The sequence below is a fragment of the Lissotriton vulgaris genome, chromosome 11, assembly GCF_964263255.1.
Source record: "Lissotriton vulgaris chromosome 11, aLisVul1.2, whole genome shotgun sequence".
Lineage (NCBI taxonomy): Eukaryota > Metazoa > Chordata > Amphibia > Caudata > Salamandridae > Lissotriton > Lissotriton vulgaris.
Genome location: NC_141699.1, coordinates 101,224,516 through 101,244,509, shown reverse-complemented (window position 1 = coordinate 101,244,509; position 19,994 = coordinate 101,224,516). Strand labels below are relative to the sequence as shown.

General features: G+C 47.6%; 1 protein-coding gene across 2 annotated transcripts in view; it reads left to right on the top strand.

Annotated features, from left to right (window-relative positions):
- The window catches only part of SMPD4 (sphingomyelin phosphodiesterase 4), a 601,593-nt gene that overhangs the window by 466,841 nt on the left and 114,758 nt on the right, over window positions 1-19,994 (top strand). For both annotated transcript variants that reach the window (XM_086942783.1, XM_086942784.1), the window contains one exon: window positions 3,199-3,404. In XM_086942783.1, coding sequence (XP_086798909.1) covers window positions 3,199-3,404 — 206 coding nt within the window. The remainder of the gene's footprint in view (window positions 1-3,198; window positions 3,405-19,994) is intronic.

Below are 19,994 nucleotides of genomic sequence, written 5' to 3'. Positions count from 1 at the left end.
CCCTGTCTCCCTCTCCTTCTCTCTGTCTCCCTCCCTCTGTCTCCTTCCCTCTGTCTCCCTCTCTCTGTCTCCCTTCTTCCTCCATCTGTCTCCCTCCGTCTCCCTCCGTCTGTCTCCTTCCTCCCTCCGTCTGTCTCCCTCTGTCTCCCTGTCTGTCTCCCTCCCTCTGTCTGTCTCCCTCTTTCTGTCTCCCTCCCACTGTCTGTCACCCTCCCTCTGTCCCCCCCTCTGTCTCCCTCTCCCTCCCCCTCTCACTGTCTGTCTCCCTCCCTCTGTCTGTCTCCCTCCCTCGGTCTGTCTCCCTCCCTCCCTCTGTCTGTCTCCCTCCCTAGGTCTGTCTCCCTCCCTCCCTCTGTCTGTCTCCCTCTCTCTTCCTTTCCCTCCCTCTCCCTTTGTCTCCCTCCCTTTTCCTCCCTCCCAGTGCCCCAGCACATTTATCTGTGAGGGGCTGCCATTACCATAATTCTCTTAAAAGGGAGCGCCAGCATCTTGTTCATTGCGACGCCGGAACTGAGAAACGTTGCCTGTTTTTAAAACAATGTGGTTTCTAAAGACACTGCCCTAAGCACTAGCGCTGCTTGTCTGAAGGACCGCAATACTTTGGCAGCTTCAATTGCTTACCTGCATTGGACTGAGTGGTCCCAATACTCCTTCACTACAGGAATTGCCAGCAATAACATAATTACTCGAACGGAAGCGCACCAGCGCTTCAACATGCACTGACTGCAGGCAAGTTTCGAATGCGTCTATGTAACTCAGAAACATGTGTAACAACATAAGTCCCCACACCCACCCTCATACATCCACACACCCACCAACATACACAAAAGCACCCACCACCATATATATGTAGAACTACACAAGGTCATACGTCCACAAAAGCAACATTGTAACCCAGCACACAAAAGTGAAAAAATATGCACAAAAAATTCCTAGATTCACAGAAAAATGTAAAGTCAGAAGGGAATTAAAGGTAGCTAATATGTTAACAATAGTGTCTTCTTAAAATGTAAGAAGTGATGAAATTATTGAGTTAAGGTTCTACCTTTGCTTTATATCACAGTTCTGTCATACTCAGTTAACCTTACCTCTCACAACTTCAATACAGTCTTGCTATGTTACCCACTTTTTCAAACAAAATGTAGCACACAACACAATATAAAACATGAATAACTTCATCATATGCCAACACACTACTATAGTATGCCATCACACTCACTGTAGATGTGTCCACCTAACATCTTAGGATAGCACATTCACCATCGTACAGCTGCCCACTAAAAGTTATATATGACCACTCAGGTTCCATTATGTGCTACTAGCCACAAGTATACGCCCACTCCCACCCTTCAGACAACCACTTTCATACACCCACAAACATATCCATACACACACCTGCGAATGCCGACACGTCCAGCCTCATCATAAACGCACACACTCATCATCATATGCCAGTACAATGATGGCCAGCATGTTCCTGCACAGTTTTTATTTACCAGTGTTGACGCTTTACCTCTCTGAGACCGCAGTCAAACAATCATACATTCTTTTACAAATGTATAAACATAATCAATGATTCCGTCAAACACGTCTCATTTTAAGGTTTCTCGATTAATATAACACGTGGAAGTTAAGACGGAATTAGTACAACGGGCCATGACACCCCTAGTGCTCTTGCAATCTTCTTTCTAAAAATGATTTTGCTTCCTCTGTTGGGATACCCGATGTAAAACGTCTGTAGAAATGCAAAGTGTGCCTTTTGTTTATGCCACGTGGGAAGTCCCACTACCTCCCTCTGTCACCCTCTTCACCTCACCGTGCGTGTCTCAGCCTGGGCTGAGATAGCCTCCTGGCACACACAGCCCCACCCGAGCACTTCACAGCTCTTTAGAAATACCATTTGTATGTTAATGAGGCCTTGCTGTACTTAACCTCTTCTTAGGCCCCTGCAGCTCCACTATCCTTGGAATCACCCGGCGGCCGGCCCCCACAGAGCAGCAGAGTCTCTTAGACTCGCGCTGCAGCAACCAGCAGTGTTTGAAGACACGATTTCCTTTTTTTAAAAAAAATACAACACGGGTACGATGTCTAGAAGGTCAGCAGGCCGCCAGGGAAGGCTTGCCGGGCCGCCACTGGCCCGCGGGCCGTACTATGAGTACCCGTGCTCTAAACAAACAATGTGTTTTTGAGCCTCAAACTGATCTTTTCTAAATGTTGTGTTGTGCCTGTCTGTCTGTTATTTTTGTATTCGAGCAAGGAGGACTTGAACCAGTCAAGGGACAATCGGTTCGCTTGCAGTAACGTAATGTAAAAAACTTTTTGCAAATATTGCATTTTAAAACACCTTCATTTTTTCTTTCACTGGGGGGGCACAAGCAGTAGCAAGATGTGGTCCTGAAGAATGCAGCAGGTCACCTAGGCGGGTCCAGAGTCTGCAGAAACATGTTGACCTTATTAGATCATTATTAGTAGATATTTGTTTTTCTTAGCACACTTTTTAGCGTTGGAAACATAGGAGATACTTAATAAAGTTTTTTCTTTCTCTCCCATTTCTCAAATTTTATATCCCTTCACTATTATTACCCCATTATTATTATTATTTACATGCACTGCTTTTACTCAGTTTTCACAGTTAACAGCCTTACACCAAATGACACACTAGGGCAAACACTATTCTCAACACCAAGTGGTTGCAGGATTGCTCTCCTCGGTGTGAGGAGTCCCAAATGATGAACAGGGCGGAACCAATTGAAAACTGATGGGTACCTTTACAATTATGGAGATATCCTGTGGTACTAGATTGTTTTTTCTTTCTTTCTTCTTTTGCTATATTCCTTTTGATAGTCAGGCTCAATTCAACAGTTTTTCTTAGACCCACAGTCACGTATTTGTGTATTTACTGTTTGATTAGGGAGTGTGATGGAATGTGGTCTTTAAACTTTCCCTTGGACCCCCTCTCTAAAATGGTTGTGTTAGTTAGATTCACACTAACGTGTCACTTAAGAAGAATTATGTGGATGAAAACAACTTGCACACATCCTGGCCCAACACTAGATGGCAGGAGTATGCACTGCATGTTAATCTACCACACTACATGCCACAAATAGATGCTTACTGGGCAAGTAACATTTTCTATTTATGCCATCCCTCATTCATGGTTTTATTCCTGATTTCTCCACACGGTTTGTTGCTTTTCAGCGGAGCAGCTGTTTTTAGAGATGGAGCATGTCCTCCCTCACCGCCCACAGAGGATTTACCTGAGCCCCACCTTTGGAGGGAGCTACTTGTCTTCCAGGCAGCCAGCGATCACTGACAGCTGCTACAAGGTGAAGAGCCATGTGTACAGCCTCGAAGGGCAGGACTGCCAGTACAAACAAATGTTTGGTACTGACGTGCGAAATCTGGTAAGCTAAGCCTAAGGAAGTAAAATAACTAAGGCGAGGGGCAGGGTGGCAATGCCTGGTGTGTTAACTGATGATATTGGTGGTAAGTGAGAAATGTGATGCGGAGCTGCGAACCTAAGGGAAAGCCCAGGCTGAGTTTTCTATCACTTGATCATCCATGTGTAACTATTGCACTTTCCACAGTAGTAGATAGCATTCATATGAGCTGGAATTTTCAAAATCAGAAACAAGCTAATCCTGCAGGTAACATCTAGAGATACACGTTTAATCCCAGTGCCCCCAGGCTTCCTTGGTATTGTCATTTGGGTTCCCAGTACATTTGACAGCAAGGAAAATACCTGTGACCAGTAGTGTGTTATGACCGGGTATCCCTAAATTATACGGTTAAAATCCCCTTCACATTCTGGGCATGTGAATGAGATGGTTGCAGACAATCGGTTTACCCTCCACAGCTGCTGCAGCGTGAGATAAGTATGATGGAGTTATTTGCTTTGAACAAGCCGCAGGCGAGCAAAGATTGCTAGGGTACGAGGCGCCATGCAACCTCCCTCTACTTGTCATACTCCAGGGGAATCAGCCACCTTTCCCACCTCATTCTCAGACTCTTCATAAGGGCTGGGGAGTGGGTTACAAGTGCTCTATAAATTTGGGATATGCCGCCCTTCCATAGGAGACCCATAGACACATGCACCTTCAGCGAGTTATAAACCGGGACCCCAGCCAGAGCCTCCCAGTTCTCTAACAGGGCATGTCGTAGATGCAAGTATTGGTAGAAATTGGATCTGTGTAGATTGAATTAAATCTGGAGGGTGGGGTCTCAAGTAATACTTGGCGGTCCCACCCATCCACTGTAGCGCTGTTCTCCATGCCTGTACCACCCCCTTGGTCATCTCTGGGGTGTCCCAGGGACGGGTGTGCCATATAGAAGGCTGTTACCTTGTCTAGGCCGATCAGTACAATCTCTCCCTTGAATGCAGGGTCTTCCCATCCTCCATGCATCCAATCATCTACCACCAAAGTTTATGCTGCCCAATAATAGAGGCGTATATCTGCCATCATATGTAGACAAGACATATTTACCAAAGGCAATTCTGGGAGGTTCATTTGCCCCCAAGATCCTACTTACTTTGGCTGCCAGAGCGTGAAACCAGCTTTGTGGAAAGAGTAGGGGGAAGTTCGGGAGCACATGCCCGGGACAATCATCATCTTAAATAGTGGCACGCTGCCCAAGAGGTTGAGGGGCTACTTAGTCGATCTGTCAATGTCTTCCTGGGCTCTACAGAGGAGCGGCCAGAGGGTCAGGTTCCAGTTTAATTTGGTATCCCGGGTTTTGAAAACGTGGGTGGCGTATTGGGAGGTCTCTTCTCCGTGGTTTCCCCTCAGAGGTACCAGAAGGGACTTGGCCAAGTTCACACATAAGTCATACGCTGGCCCGAAGTACTCCAGAATATTAATTAAACGGGGGCCTGCGGCAATGGGCTGGGCCAAGAACATTAAGATGTCATCAGCGTATAAGCAATCCTGTCTATTGTCGCCAATCCCCAATCAAACCCCCAAACCTGAGCCTCATAGCACCTCCATACTGTCAGCGACTTTATGGCCAAATTGAAGAGAAGATGGGACATTCCTGCCTGGTCCTTTCATGAATCGGGAACCTGGAGGATAGTGCTCCATTCACCCATTCTTGGACCTGTGGCACTGCATACAAAACACATACATATGATCTAAATTGGGGTCCAAATCCCATTTTGAACAGCACCTCCTCTAAGAAATCCCAATCTAGCAAATCAAAGGCTTTTTCGGAGTCAATGATCATGAGTGCCACAGAGCACTATAGGGACCGAACTGGTCCAAAGACAGATGATTCCCTCTGATGCAATAAGGCTTACTCCGATTTGTGATAGAGCTGCATTGGTCTGGATGGACCAGGTAATACAGTACGCAGAGCAGATGCTTGGCCAGAACTTTGATGAAGAGTTTTACCTCTGTGCTTATGAGGGAGATCGAGTGGTAAGAGGCACACCGGTCCAGAGTTCGGCCAGACTTCGGCCGCACCACAATGGTTGCCAGGTCCATCTCTGAAGTTGAAACAGCCATTATCTATTGCTTTGTGTACATTTTCATGATAGGTGGTAGGATCACTGAACATAGTTTATGGTAGTGCTCTCCTGGAAAACCATCAGGCCCAGCATCTTACCAAAGCTGAGGTCAGTGAGTCTTGCCCACTTCCTTCAATGTAAGAGGTTGGTTGAGATCCTCATTTGGAAGCTGTCAGGCGAGGCATTGGTAGGTCAGGGATCAACGGGGATTCGCCCACTGACGTGTCGAACTGCAGCATAAAAAAATCCGTAATAGTCCACAAGGGCAGAGGCTATGTCAGAGGTGGTTGTTACCACCATTCCAGGTCCTTCTGTGATGCATAGAACTACTTTGGATTCTGTATCTTTGGTGGGTACCCAATAGAGCAGTTTGCTTGATTTCTCTCACCATTCGTATACCCGCCTGTTGAATGCCACCCAACGTGGATGGGCCTAATCAAGGCAGAGCTGGCGCAAGGAGGCTGTATCTAGCTCCAGGCGACGTATAACTCCCTCAGTCTGATGACCCAGGTCACAGCATTCTAGTTTTAAAATGTCCAACTCAAGGTCAGTGATCTGTGCATTGTATTCTCCCTCCCTGCCCCTACGGTAAGAACAGGCAATTCCTCTCATGACGGCTTTACAAGCTGGCCATAGCATCCCAGGCAATTCCACTGTCCCTTGGTTGGTCTTTAAGAATGGAACACACAAAAGTTGATGAGGGGTATGCCTGCAATTTGTCTAACCACTGGTAATCTCACAGGGTTTCATCCCGACCCATCATTCTTGTTCCTCACCATAACACTTCAGTTTGGACCCAGCCATGTGCAAATCAGGCTTGACCCTCCTCTTCATGAAAACAGTCAAGCTCAGACGGCCAAGCCAGGTCCTCCCCGAACCAGAACACAAGCACCCAACCCTAGGTCCAGTTTCATCCTGATGAGGGCTCATCGGCCAGGTATAGCTTAGTTCCTGTGGCACAGTGAGCATGGACCCACGTCTGGGCTTACCCTTGCCATTTAAGCCGGTACCTGAATGCCTGCAACTCACAGAACAGGAATTGGAGAAATGGACATTGGTTAAGAACTAGGCAATAAAATGCCATATTGGCCTTTCGGTCACCAAAGTCAAGTGTGGAAGGCGCCTTATCTGAGATACCCCTCAGTAGAATAGTGGAGTTCGTTATATGTAAGAAATCCGGTTCTGGGAGCAACAATAGGTCAATACATATGAGCAACCTGTGAGCCACTGATGCATGAGTGTAGCCGTGGACCCTTGAGTTCCACACCCTACATGTGTCACATAGTTCCAAGTCCATTCACCTAGTCTGCCAACCCTTTCCCAATCCACTGCGTTGCCCCTAGGGGTCTGCATGAGTAGTGGGGTCTGATATGTATTGAATCCCCTTCAATAATTGTCGCATTATGGGACAATTTTAGTAAGAGTTCATCTTATAGAGACTTCTAGCCGAGGATTCCTTACCTTACAATCATCCTCAAGCGTAACACTGGATTTGGAAATTCTTGAGCAGTACCTACGTGCACCGGTAGGTAGCATCTTTCAGCTCAGAGCTGGAAGGGACGAGCGCCATGCCTATATAGGCTTCACACCAGTGTGCTGACATTGGTTTTTTTCTTTCTGCACCAGTCAGCACAGATCAGGAGAAAGCTACCCCCAGTCAATTTTGACTTACTTTTCTGCACTTTTTGTTAAGGTATCTTTGAGATTGTATTTCTTCTGGTGTGCCAAGGATGTCCCATTCATAAATCATTTGATTTCAAAACTCTTACGATGCCGGTCATAGGTACATGTCTGTGACAGACCCACACTTGGTCTGTGCTTGGAGCTGGACGACGACTCAAATGCCTTCTAGGATTGCCACGCCATGAATCCGAAGGCACTGCGGGAACAATCCTTGAAGCTCCTTGCCGTCGGGCCTCTCTCTTTCGATCCCAGTCACTAGAAAGGGCCTGGGACCTCTCGCAGAACCACCCGCGCCAATCGTCATTCAAGTCAGTTGGGCAAGTCCCACAAGCGCTAAGAAGTCAAAGCACTCTTCAACTTCACGCCTGTCAATGTCCTCGGACGCGGAGCGAGAACGATGACACCACTCGAGGCCTTGCTCCTTCACAGAGCCTGTACGTGGGTCACCTGCGTACCTCCAAGAGTTTTCTAGAGCTGGAGCAACCCCTGTCCAAGTCAAAGTTTTATAAGGCCATGCACCTCATATTTGGGGACGATCAATAGCATAGTCTTTTGGAGTACACCCCCTAGGTCATCATTAGTACCCCATATGGTATACCCTGTCATAACCATCCTTGGTGGGAATTCCCACTTGGTGCCCAGTAGATGAGTATCCAGTAGCATGAAATTGTGGTGATGCACCAACCGCATGAACGCTCCTCCTTTGATGTGGTCGAGTAGGCCATTTACGTTCCAAGTCATTACCATATATGCACAAATATTGATTGGGTTAATATCTACTGCTGTCGGGCATGGAGGACCACCTGTGTCCTGCTGGTGCTGGCTAGGCTTCGATGGAGCCCTGTTCCCAAAGCCACACTCAAGGCACAATAATTTTGCCTGATCAGCTCCAAACCAGGAAGAAAGAAACAAAATAGCAAACCAAACAAAACCTCACCCCCAACTCCCCTCCCTTTGTATACTTCACCCCTCTCAAAACTGCCCTCCCCTGAAGAAGCATCTGTCGCCCTAACTCACAATCCCCCAAAGAAACTAGGCAGTAGATATAACCCCTCTTCGCCTCCACTGCCTGCTCCCCTGCATTGAAAAAACTACATGCAGGATACTATGGTGCTGGCGTGCTGCAATTTATACAATCAGGGTTAATTGTCCCCCCCTGCGGAACCTGTCTCTCTGTGCCAGTTCAGTGTCATTTAATGTTGAGGATTCCTGAAGGAGCCTCCAGTCCCATGTTATTGCTCAAACTCACGCACTCACGCAGGGCCACTCGTCTTGGCGTCTTGGACCAACAGGCTTTCCCTTCCTTCTGACTCTGCAATTTCTTTGAAGAGGGGTTGGGCACTGTGGAACCTAGTTCAATGTAAGTGCTTGCTGTTCTGTCAGCCAGTCCCAAGCCACCTCATGTGTTTTTAGAAAGTGTGATTTGGAGGAGTTGATCACATGCAATTTCGCTGGGTATAGGAGCATATATTGCAGGTTCATAGCGTAAAGTTTTTGCTTAACATGACTGTATGATTTCTGCTGTTGTTGTGCATGGTGTGTGTAATCTAGAAAAAATCATGATGCTTATAAATAGTTGCCTCTTTGCCATGCCCTGCATGGGATTGTATCTGTCTCGGTAATTCAGTACTTTGGCAATCACATGGCAGGGTGAGGAGCCCAATGGGAGCTTCTGTGTCAGCGATCTTTGTGCACCTTCGATGATGAAACACAAAACGACGGTCGGCATCCATCCATGACCAAATCCACTGTTCCAGAAATATTTCAAGTGTAATGTCCATCGCTCCTTCAGAAAACCCAGTAAAGTAAAGGTTGTTTCTGCAGGCTCTGTTCACTCTGTCCTCTGCCCATATCTTGAGGGTTTTGGATGCCGTAGCCTGCCAGCAGACTGCAGTTTTGAGCACTTACACTATGTACACTCGCTCAGACATCCTCCCCTCCACATCTAACACTTTTATCAGCTGTGTTCCTTAGGTCCTGCTTCAATAAGGTCATGTCCATTCGTTCTTCACCTATCTTGGATTCTAGTGCTAATGTGTAGTGCAAGATCACTGAGGTTTGGCGCATATGTTGTAGATAGTGCATATTGCTTTGCTAATAAGACCTTCCACCCTACTCTATTTCAGGCACATCAAATGAGAGTGTAGATACGTTGGTGCAAACTGGGGCAATGCAACCCAGCTCTTTCTCCCAGAACCCTGGCCCAAATCTTAGGAACTTACTTAAGTTCACTTGATACACATTCCAAACACTGCAGAATGTGCATTTCATGTGTAAGCTGTACACAGCTAATCAGCATGAGATCATAAACACTGCAAAACAGATGGAGGCAATACATTACAAACCATGCATGTAGATATGCAAAGGTAAAAACACTGCAGGGCAGACATGGCTTGCATCCTAAATACCACTTGAAAGGCATGCAGCTGACTCCCAAAGATCTTAAGGAAAGACACGCTGAATAATATCAACTTTAATGCAGAACACACACCTTGAGCAAAAGCATGGACATCCAGCGTATAACCACAACACTTCAGGTAAGACATGTGAAATGACCCCAATCGCTACCAATTAGTTGCATTAAGCGGTCATGGAAAGCGTACTACTGGATCATATAAGCAACATGATCACAACCTCATTCCGTGAAGGCATTGTCCCGAGAAACTGGAAATCTGCCCAGGTAATACCACTAAAAAAGAAACCGAATATCCCAATCACCCAGCTTCAAAATCTGCGACCAATTTCACTTCTCCCTTTCTGTGCTAAGATCATAGAAAAGGTGGCCAATCTCCAACTCATGGAGTTTTTGGAGAAAGAATCTCTCCTCCACCCTTCCCAATCAGGGTTTAGATCAGGCCACTCAACGGAATCAGCAGTTCTGTTCTCCACCGAACAGATTCGGAAACTGGTGGATGAGGGAGAGACAGCAGCGTTGGTCCTATTGGACCTAAGTGCAGCATTTGATACCGTGCTGCACACCACGCTGCTGTCCCGGCTCTCAGACATGAGAGTTAAAGACTCTGCTCTCAACTGGTTCCAATCATACCTCACTGACAGAACTTTCCAACGTCATTGCCCACCCTTCAAGTCATCACCTCGCAATGTTAGCAATGGGGTTCCACAGGGCTCAAGTCTGAGCCCTACCTTATTTAACATCTACATGGAACCCCTGGCACACATTGTAGAGGAATTTGGGGTGGGCATTGTCAGCTATGCTGACGACACCCAGTTGGTGTTCAAAATAACGCCAGACAGTAGAGACTTAGCCTCCAACTTCTCTAATTGTATGCTAAGGATAGCGACATGGATGAACGCCAACTGCCTCCGTTTAAACGGAGATAAAACAGAGGTACTGATTGTAGGGAAAAATCCCTCCGTCTGGTCACATACCTGGTGGCCTAGCGAACTGGGAGAACTACCTGTGCCTGCAGAGAAGGTGAAGAACCTCGGAGTCATGCTTGACCCAGATCTCTCAGGTAAACAAAGTGACAAGTAAATGCTACAGCACCCTTAAAGTGCTGCGCAAAGTACTTGACCTTCTGCCGATTGAAGTGAGAAAAACCATAGTCCATGCCCTAATATCCCCCCATCTGGACTATGGTAATATTCTCTTACTGGGTCTCAATCAAAAGAGCCTGCACCAGTTACAATGCATACAAAATTCTGCAGCGCGACTAGTGCTCGGTCTCTCTCGCAGATCATCGACAAAAAATGCGCTGGCCAAGCTTCACTGGCTCCCTGTCAAAGAAAGAATAATATTCAAAACTCTCTGCTACACACATCGCATTGCCCAAAATAAAGGCCCTAGCTATCTAAGATACAGAAAAGGGGGTCCCTAGCTCATTGCACCATCAGGATTCCAGCAAGCCGGGCCGAAGACGGCTGAAATGCCAGAAACCGGTCCCCGGTAGCTTGTTTCCTTCCCAGTATAAGAATTGGCTTGGTAGTTTGGTCTGCCCTGTTCCCATGAAGCACTGGGCCAGGGTCAGACTAATTTGCATATAGCCAAGTTCTGAGCTGGGATGGTGCAGTGAGCTAAAAAACGGTGATGGATCAAGCCCTGATCTTTGGACTGGGTAAGAGTGGTCTGCTTAATTCAGACACTCTGTTCATCACCACCCCCTTTTCTGAATCCTAGCTATCTAAGAGGCCTCATTACCATCCACAGGCCGATCAAAAATCTTAGATCAGCGGGCATGATGCTATTTAAAATCCCTTGCATCAACAAAGCTAAGATGGGAGGAAAATCCTTCCGCTATTTAGCCACCAAGCTCTGGAATGCCTTGCCAATTCAGCTACGTATGGAGCCATCCGAAACAAGGTTCAGAGCCAGACTCAAAACTCACCTATTTCCCAAAAACTAATCCCCGTTCGCCCGACCTTTTCTTCTAGATGGTTTGCATTTGCAGTCAGCGCGGGGACACACAGTTTTGTGCAGCCAGGCGCTTAATAAAAGCTTATTAATATTATTATTATTAATAAACAGCCCAGATGGTGCAGAATAGATATGCAACTCACAGACCAAAAACACACGGAAGATAACCAAGATTTACAGACATGAACATTGGAGATCAATCACAAACACCGCAGTACAGATAGGGAGCTTGCACCAGAAACCCTGCAGGTGGATATATAAAACACCACTTGGGACCTATGAACACCTAATCATACAAACTGCAAAATGGCATCCAGTGGCATCTACGTGCTCGCGATCTCTCAGGCTTCTACCAGGTCTTCAGATTATCATGCAGTTTTCAAACTTATTGGGCACTGTGGCTCTAACGTCCCCGAAGTGGTACTTAATGCATGGAAAGATTCATCCAATGACCCAAACAGTGCTAGAGGGAGATGTAAAGCTTCTGCTTAACAAAACATAGTATTGCATCACTGGAAACACAAATGAAGGTAATAACCACTTCTTAGACTGCTGCAAGCTGCAGGTTGACATTACAACATTAATTGCTACTACACTCTTTCTCTTACACCCAAGCCCTTTTACATGCCCCCTTGATCACCTTTTTTTGTGTGAATTTTTTTATTGATTTTTAGCTATCAAAACACTAACAGCATCACGATAGGTTACATAGAACGCTACCTGCATATTAATTCATAAAAAGTATTATAAGCATAGACCCAAGGAGTGACCTTCAATTGCAGTTGTTCAGGACACATTACCCATAGAGTTATTTATATATCTTGAGTCTTTTCAAGGGTGTGGGAGTCAGGGGGGTAAATTAGGTGTCTAATGCATTCTTTCCATTCCACTAGAATGGCTGATATTTTAGGATAATTTCTGTACAATAGTATACAAATGTCCTCTGTCACAGGCAACACCCATGTGTACACAGGTCTCTTTGTTTAGTTAACTGTAAATATTTTGGGGGCCTGTGGTGTGTAGAAGGGTCTCAGCTCTAAACATTTTCAAAAACACCTTCCATACACTTAGCACTAATATGTTCAAGTGTGGGTAAGAACCATTGGATACCCTTTTTAGGAACATCATATGCAAGAGCTCAGTGGAATTCAGTTTCCCTCACAGTAGCTGTAAGTCTGTAGTCGTCTCTTGTTCAAACCAACAAAGTAGTTGGGATCCAGAATATACTGTTCCTGGTCAGAAACTTGCAAACCGCCCTCCTCATAATGACATTGCATCGCCCACCTCCTCACGTGAGGGGCTCAACCTTGAGCAATTATTTAAATGCTGTGGGAGATAAGTCTGTGCATACAGTACAGAAAGATATATAACATTGAATGGGTGAATCCTCTTAGACACAACTGTTCTTCCTCATAATGACAGTAGTAGGCCTTGCCAGAAAGCAAGAGATTTGCACATTATTCACTGTATTTTGTTCGTGTTTAGCATATGCCATTTGGTACCAGTGTGTGATGTTCAGTTCCATGTATCAAAATGTATTACTTTCCCTATCAACTCCAATGCCAGCTACATTGTTTCCAATGTAGTTTCAAGGAACCCACTGAGAACACAAGTGATAGATCCTTATTTATCTTCGAATCTGACAATGTTCCTTGTGTCTCTGAAATGGTTATTTAGACACCCACATTTCTGCTGGGATAGCTACTTACACAAGCAAATCACTTGCATACACGATGTCATCTGCATCTAGTGAGCCTCCAGGTCTGCAGTCTTATAAGTCTGTTCATCTATTAAACAGTTTCTCCCTCAGTTTGCATGTTGGAGGCTCTACCACTAGTATGAACAGCAGGAGGTAGGAGGACTATCAGTATACCTGCCTCTTTCCATCTCTGATTCTCTTAAGACCACATTGGTTTCTCTAACCCTCAAGAATCACCTTTTGTATAAAGACAATACGATTCTGCTCAGCAGTCAACGCCAAGCAGATCACAAATGGCAGTTGCACCCGGAGGTGGCACACAGTTTCCTCCGCTAATGGGAAGAACCTTGGCTCCATCTGTTTGCCGTCGCCAAGAGCGTGCAATTTCAGCCGTTCTGCACATTGGAGTTTCCAAGGCGTCTCCCGCTCGGAGATAGAACTCAGGACTGCCATATTCCTTCAAGCCGACACCTCCTCTGCCCCAAATTCTGTAGATCAAGACCAACTGGTCTCAAGTCAGCCTAGTGACCCCTGATTCTAGATAGGGAATATGGTATCCAGAGCTCCTGGGCATGAGCACCTGTCCTCCAATCAGGCTACCCCTGCGGGAAGACGTGCTGTTGCAGCAACAAGACCGGGAACTGCACCTGGCTTTTGCAATCTCCATCTTCATGTAAGAGATTGAGCAGACGCAGCTGAACACCTTTGACCTTCCTCCTGAGGTGGTTAATGTCATCTTATCGGCCAGGTGGCACTCATCAAAAATTATATATGCGATGGGGGCATGGCTACCGGCCGTGGAAAATGGCCGCCTAGTCCGAGAGCTCCAGAGAAACAGCAGCCCTCAAACATCAATCCGCACATTTATATGCTAAATTGGGGCTTCCCGAGGGGCTCCTCCGCCGTCGGAACCCGAGCGGCACACATTGATGCCCCCGTGCTTCTAAACCGAAGCCCGCTTCAGAAGTTATCCGCTCTGGACTGTGCGAGGCCTGGTGGAGCCTGTGAGACCGGGCACTCAGTTGGTTACAGAAGCTGGCGGTGGCCTCATAGACAACGGCGCACGTCTGCATGACGCTCCTACCACCTCTGTTCCTTCCTTGATTGCCTCCCTGGCTGGCGGGACCCTGCTGCGAGTGGCAGAAAATTGGCCAACGTCGTCCATTGGACTCTCGGCCTTGCGGGAGACGTCTCTCCGGCCTCGCCCATCGACTCACACTCTCGCGAACCCTCTCGCCTCCACCCCACTATAGCAGCTAGGGACTGGGACGCTGAGAATATTGAGAGCGTGTGTTCGGTTTACCCAGTAGCTCCACCGAGTTCACAACTGGTACGCACCCTACAACCCACGGTGAAATGGTGGGCAGAGGGCCCAGAAACCAGACTGTCCAGGCGAAATTGGACAAGTATGCATACGAAAAGGGATCGCATACGACGCCACCTCACGGCAAAGCACAGGAGGGTGACGGAGGGAAGAAGGTAACATTAGAAGACATCATGAAGGCACTAGCAAATGTCCAGACGACAGTCGGAACGATCTCTACGGATGTATCCCTGCTGCGGGCAGACCTCCACAAAATGGCGGACAGAGTAAAAGACGTGGAGATAGTGGGAAAATCCCTGGTACAAGACACCTCGGACCTCCAAGTATCAGTGGCCCGCCTGGAAAAGGATAACAAGCTGCTTATGGACAAACTGGATGACCAGGAAGGGCGCGCTAGACGGAACAACGTCAGAATTATTGGCATTCCTGAATGGAAAGGGACCCAGGCAATGGACCTTTATGTTGAAGACCTGATAAAAACTAAGTTACAGCCCAAGGGACTCTCGCACTTCTTTTCAGACGAGCGCGCTCATAGAGTGCCTGGTGGAAGGCCGAAATCGGGGGCGCCTCCAAGACCTGTACTGGCACGTCTTTTCAACTTTAGGGATCGCAACGCCATTTTGCAAGCGGCAAGGATCTCCCCCCCCTGTTCGGATCTTGAACTCAACCCTCTCCTTCTTTCCGGATTATACTGCAGCCGTCTCTCCGAGACGTCGTAATTTCTTTGAGGTCAAAAAACTGCTGCGGGCGCAGGAATTGCCATATTCCATGCTATTTGCAGCACGGCTGAGGGTAATGGCTGAAGGGAAAACATGGTTCTTCGACACGCCAGACGACCCTCGAATGGCTAGAGGGATGGCGTCCAGCAAACAAAAAGGACAGGAGACCGGGAACGCACCGCCGCCGAGAGGGGGTAGACTCCCCAGAAGATATGGGCCCCGGGGATCAGGAGTCCCACCGTGATCTACATCCTGAAGAAGAGTAGGGCTGACCAAGCTGCAGACAATACTTTAGACTAGAAAGTACAGCACTATGAACGCTGACAATTGAGCTGCCTTGAAGTTCTGGACTGTGGGGGGCCTAAGGGACTCCAAAAGGCTGCTGCCTCAAAGGACTCACCCCCGACATGCAAGTATTGCAGTTCTGGGAGGGACAATAAAGCACTGCAAAGTTGGGGTGGTGGGCAGTTGTAGGTTCGCCTGGCAGGGAGGGTGGGTGGGACGCTGGATGGGAAGGTAACTTATGCTACAGCTTTTGTTATGTATGCGACTGTTTCTTGTTTGTTTGTTCGACTCACTCTGGTTCTGACAGCACTATGGGACGACACTTTAGCACTATGGGCCACACGCAACTCTAGATTCTCGGTCTACCTCACTGCACACAATAATTGGCGGGTCACCTACATGATGTACCTTACTATAGATAATGGCTGAAGCTGCTTCGCATGAGCCGCAGGCTCATCGGACAACTCTCACCCTTCTCACCTGGAATGTCAGGGGCCTGGGAGATAAAGAGAAAAGAGGCCTAGTACTGCAATACCTGAAACGCTGTGGCCCTGTGGTGGTCTTTCTGCAAGAGACGCACCTGGTTGGGTCTGCGGTTCGAGCTATGGATAGATGGAGTTACCAGATGGTGGCCCATGCAGACTTCTCCTCTGGCTCCAGGGGTACAGGGATTCTTATTAGGAAAAACTTCCCATTAGCGGTGCAGCAAACACGAGTTGACGAACAGGGCCGCTTCGCGGCGCTGACCTGTCGCTGGGAATGAAGGTTATTCAACTTGGTCTCTGTATACATACCGCCTGCACTCCATACACAATCCCATTCAGCTCTTACGACGTTCCTATTGACACCCCAGAGGCGACACTCCTAATGGGGGGCGACTTCAATGACATAGTAGATGGCTTACAGGACAGATTCCCTACTAGGCCTGAAACTCAGAGTGGGCGACGTCTTCTCGGTTTCATAGATGCCCTAGGGCTCACAGACAGCTGGAGATTCAAGCACCCGAATGAGACACGGTACACCTTCTACTCAGCAGTACATAAATCTCTCACACGTATCGATTATTTCCTGGTGTCAGCAGACGCACTGCAGGGTATAGAGGAGGTCACTATCTGCCCCAGAGGCATATCGGATCACTCCCCAATAAGGCTTAAATACACCCATCATCAGGTCTGCCGAAGGCACATGTTCCCGGTACATGCTAGCTTCCTCCAGATTCCACCCATTCAGTCAACCCTCGCACGTACCACTAAACAATTCTTCCAAGAAAACCGGGGCTCGGTGGACTCACCCAGTACGCTCTGGGAGGCGTATAAAGTGGTCCTCCGGGGACAAGCTATGGCATCCATTCTGGGACACAAACAGGAGCGTCAGGCGGAACTGGACAGCCTCGAGGCTGAACTTACCGTAGCCATTGAAGAACAAGAGGCCCACCCATCTCCTAGAACCGCCCGTGCGGTTCGCCTAAAACAAACGGTACTTTTGGCCCACCAGAGAGAAATAGCGCTAACCAAGATACAAGCCACTAGACACAGGGTGTATGAACTGGGAGATAAGGCAGGAAAAATGCTGGCCTGGTTAGATCGGAAAGAGAGAGCACATAAAGTCATTCCACAACTAACCTGTTCTACAGGCTCCCCGATTTCCGACCCAGATGGTATAGTCAATCTCCTAGCTGACCACTATGAATAAATCTATGCTCCCCCCCGGGCAGCCTATTCGACTGCTGAGACATATGAATATGTTAAGGATCTATCAATACCCAAGCTCTCCCCGGAGGCAGCCCTCCTCTTAGAGGCCGACATTACCACCGATGAAGTGCAGACAGCTACCTATGCCTTAGAGTCTGGCAAAGCACTGGGGCCGAATGAGCTCCCAGTTGAAATGCACAAGAGACTGATACAATCGACAGCCCCCTTCTTCCTTAATATGATCTCCGACAGTCTGCAATTAGGAGAGCTGCCACGAGATCAACGACTAGCCACGATTGTTGCGATCCACAAAACTGGCAGGCCTGAGACGGACTGTGCCTCATACCGTCCGATCTCACTCATTAACGCGGAGCCTAAGATCCTCGCTAAATTGCTAGCGTTGCGACTCACTCCTCACCTAGTGACATTAGTGCACCCGGACCAATCTGGCTTCATGCCACATCGGAGCACGGCCCTTAATCTCCGACGGCTTCATGCGGTCCTTGCACGTGCCCCCTATCTCAAAGACCCTGCTGTCATCCTCTCTCTAGACGCCACTATGGCGTTCGACACAGTTGAATGGCCCTACTTGTTTGCAGTGCTCCAACATATGGGATTTGGTCCCAAATTTTGCGCCTGGGTTTGTTTGCTGTACACTGAGCCACTAGCGCATGTTGTCGCAAATGGACACATTTCACAAGAATTCCCACTTGGCCGAGGCACGAGACAGGGATGCCCACTGTCTCCGTTGCTATTCGCACTGATCCTGGAACCACTTGTGATCTGGATCAGATGGGAACCCTCCATCAAGGGGCTCCGGTGGACTGACATATGGGAGGATCGTATATCCCTATATGCGGACGATATCCTTCTGTATCTCACCTCCCCGAAAAAATCAATTCTTGAACTACTGAATGTGTGTGAAAAGTTCGGTAGAGTATCAGGATACAAGATTAACTGGACTAAATCCATCCTGTTTATCCTTTCTGGTCTGCCGCCCACCCTACCATTGACCTGCCCTTTGAGGGTTACCACAACTGCATTCAAATACCTGGGTATCTACAAACGCCAGACCCCGATGAATTCTACAGTCTAAATCTCAGCCCCCTATTGGACCGTTTCAAACGTGACGTGAAGGTATTGCAGACTCTCCCTCTCACGCTCCTAGGAAAGGCGGCATTGTATAAAATGATGGCTCTCCCCCGCTTCCTTTACGTTCTTGAAAATACTCCTTCCTTGGTTCCTACATGGTACTTTAAAACAATTGCGTCATCAGTATCCCACCTGCTGTGGGGTGGAGGGCCGCCCCGAATAGCGCAAGATAAATTGACTAGGAGTTGGTACGATGGGGGAATTGCACTTCCAAATGTAGAGCTCTGCTACTGAGCGGCACATCTTAAGCAGATTAATTTTTGGTTACATGCCCCGCAAACTGAACCTACGTATTATGCTGACAGACACTCTTTGGAAGGCAGGGGACTGCTGGGTAATCAATACAGCACCCGTCCACCTTCAAACTTGATAGGCCCAACGCAGCACTGTGTGCAGCTTTGGTACCGGGCTAACAGACGACTCAAATGCTTGAGAACCATCACCCAAATGACACCACTGTGGGATTCAAGCAGGCTGGGTTTCCTGCGAAATAGTAAGGGATTCCAGGCCTGGGATAACATTGGTATTTCAGTGGTAGGAGATTTATGGAAGAAGGGTAGGGTGGTAGACTTCGCCCATCTACAAACACAATATGAAATGTCACAAACAGAGATATTTAGATACCTTCAAGTTAAACATGCGCTTCAATCGGCTATACCGGTTGGCACTGTCTTTGGGGAATCCACTCCTCTCGAGGATAGGCTCTTGACCGAACACATGCAGGAACAGGCCACTTCCCTCCCATACAGAAAGCTAGTTAATAACCTCCTGGACGTTAAAACCACCCTGAACCAACACTGGTCTGAGGAGGTAGGCCCACTTGATGACTCTGAATGGCAGGAGGCCCTTGCCTCTCCACGTGAAGCGATCCCCTCTAGACTAAAACGGATCCAACTCAAAATATTGCATCTTACGTACTATACCACACCACTCCTACACAAGATAGGAAGAGCTGTGTATAAATTCTGCCTACGTAATTGCAGGGAAGAGGGGACTTTTTTCCACACTACCCGGGAGTGTAGTTTCATATCAATGTACTGGACAGCAGTGATGCGCACAATTTCTCAAACAATAGGCATCTCCCTGCTGCCGGAGCCTCGGCGATGCTTACTAAATGTATGGGAGCCAAATTACTTGAACCACCGGCAGCAGGACTGGGTGATGTTGGGCATGCTGATGGCAAAATGCAATGTCGCCAGGCTTTGGGGCTCTGCAGTGTCACCGACATTAAATAGTTAGTGTAAAGATATGGATGGGGCAATGGTAACGGAGAAGGCTGTATATATTCATCGTGGTTGCCCAAGCAAATGGGGTAAGATATGGGGTGAGTGGAACACGTTCAGGGGTAACATCTGCAAACCACCAAGCACCGATGGGGACAATGAGGAGCTAGACTAATCATAACTACTTGGATGTATGGCTGATGAAGCGATGTGTTCACAATGTCGTGTTTAATACCTGTGATTTCAAATTGAATGTAATTGTGAAAGGCCCGCTATTGTGTTTCTATACCTGATGTAACCGTCCTATGCAGAACTGTCCTAATTGCTGTGTTGTTACAAA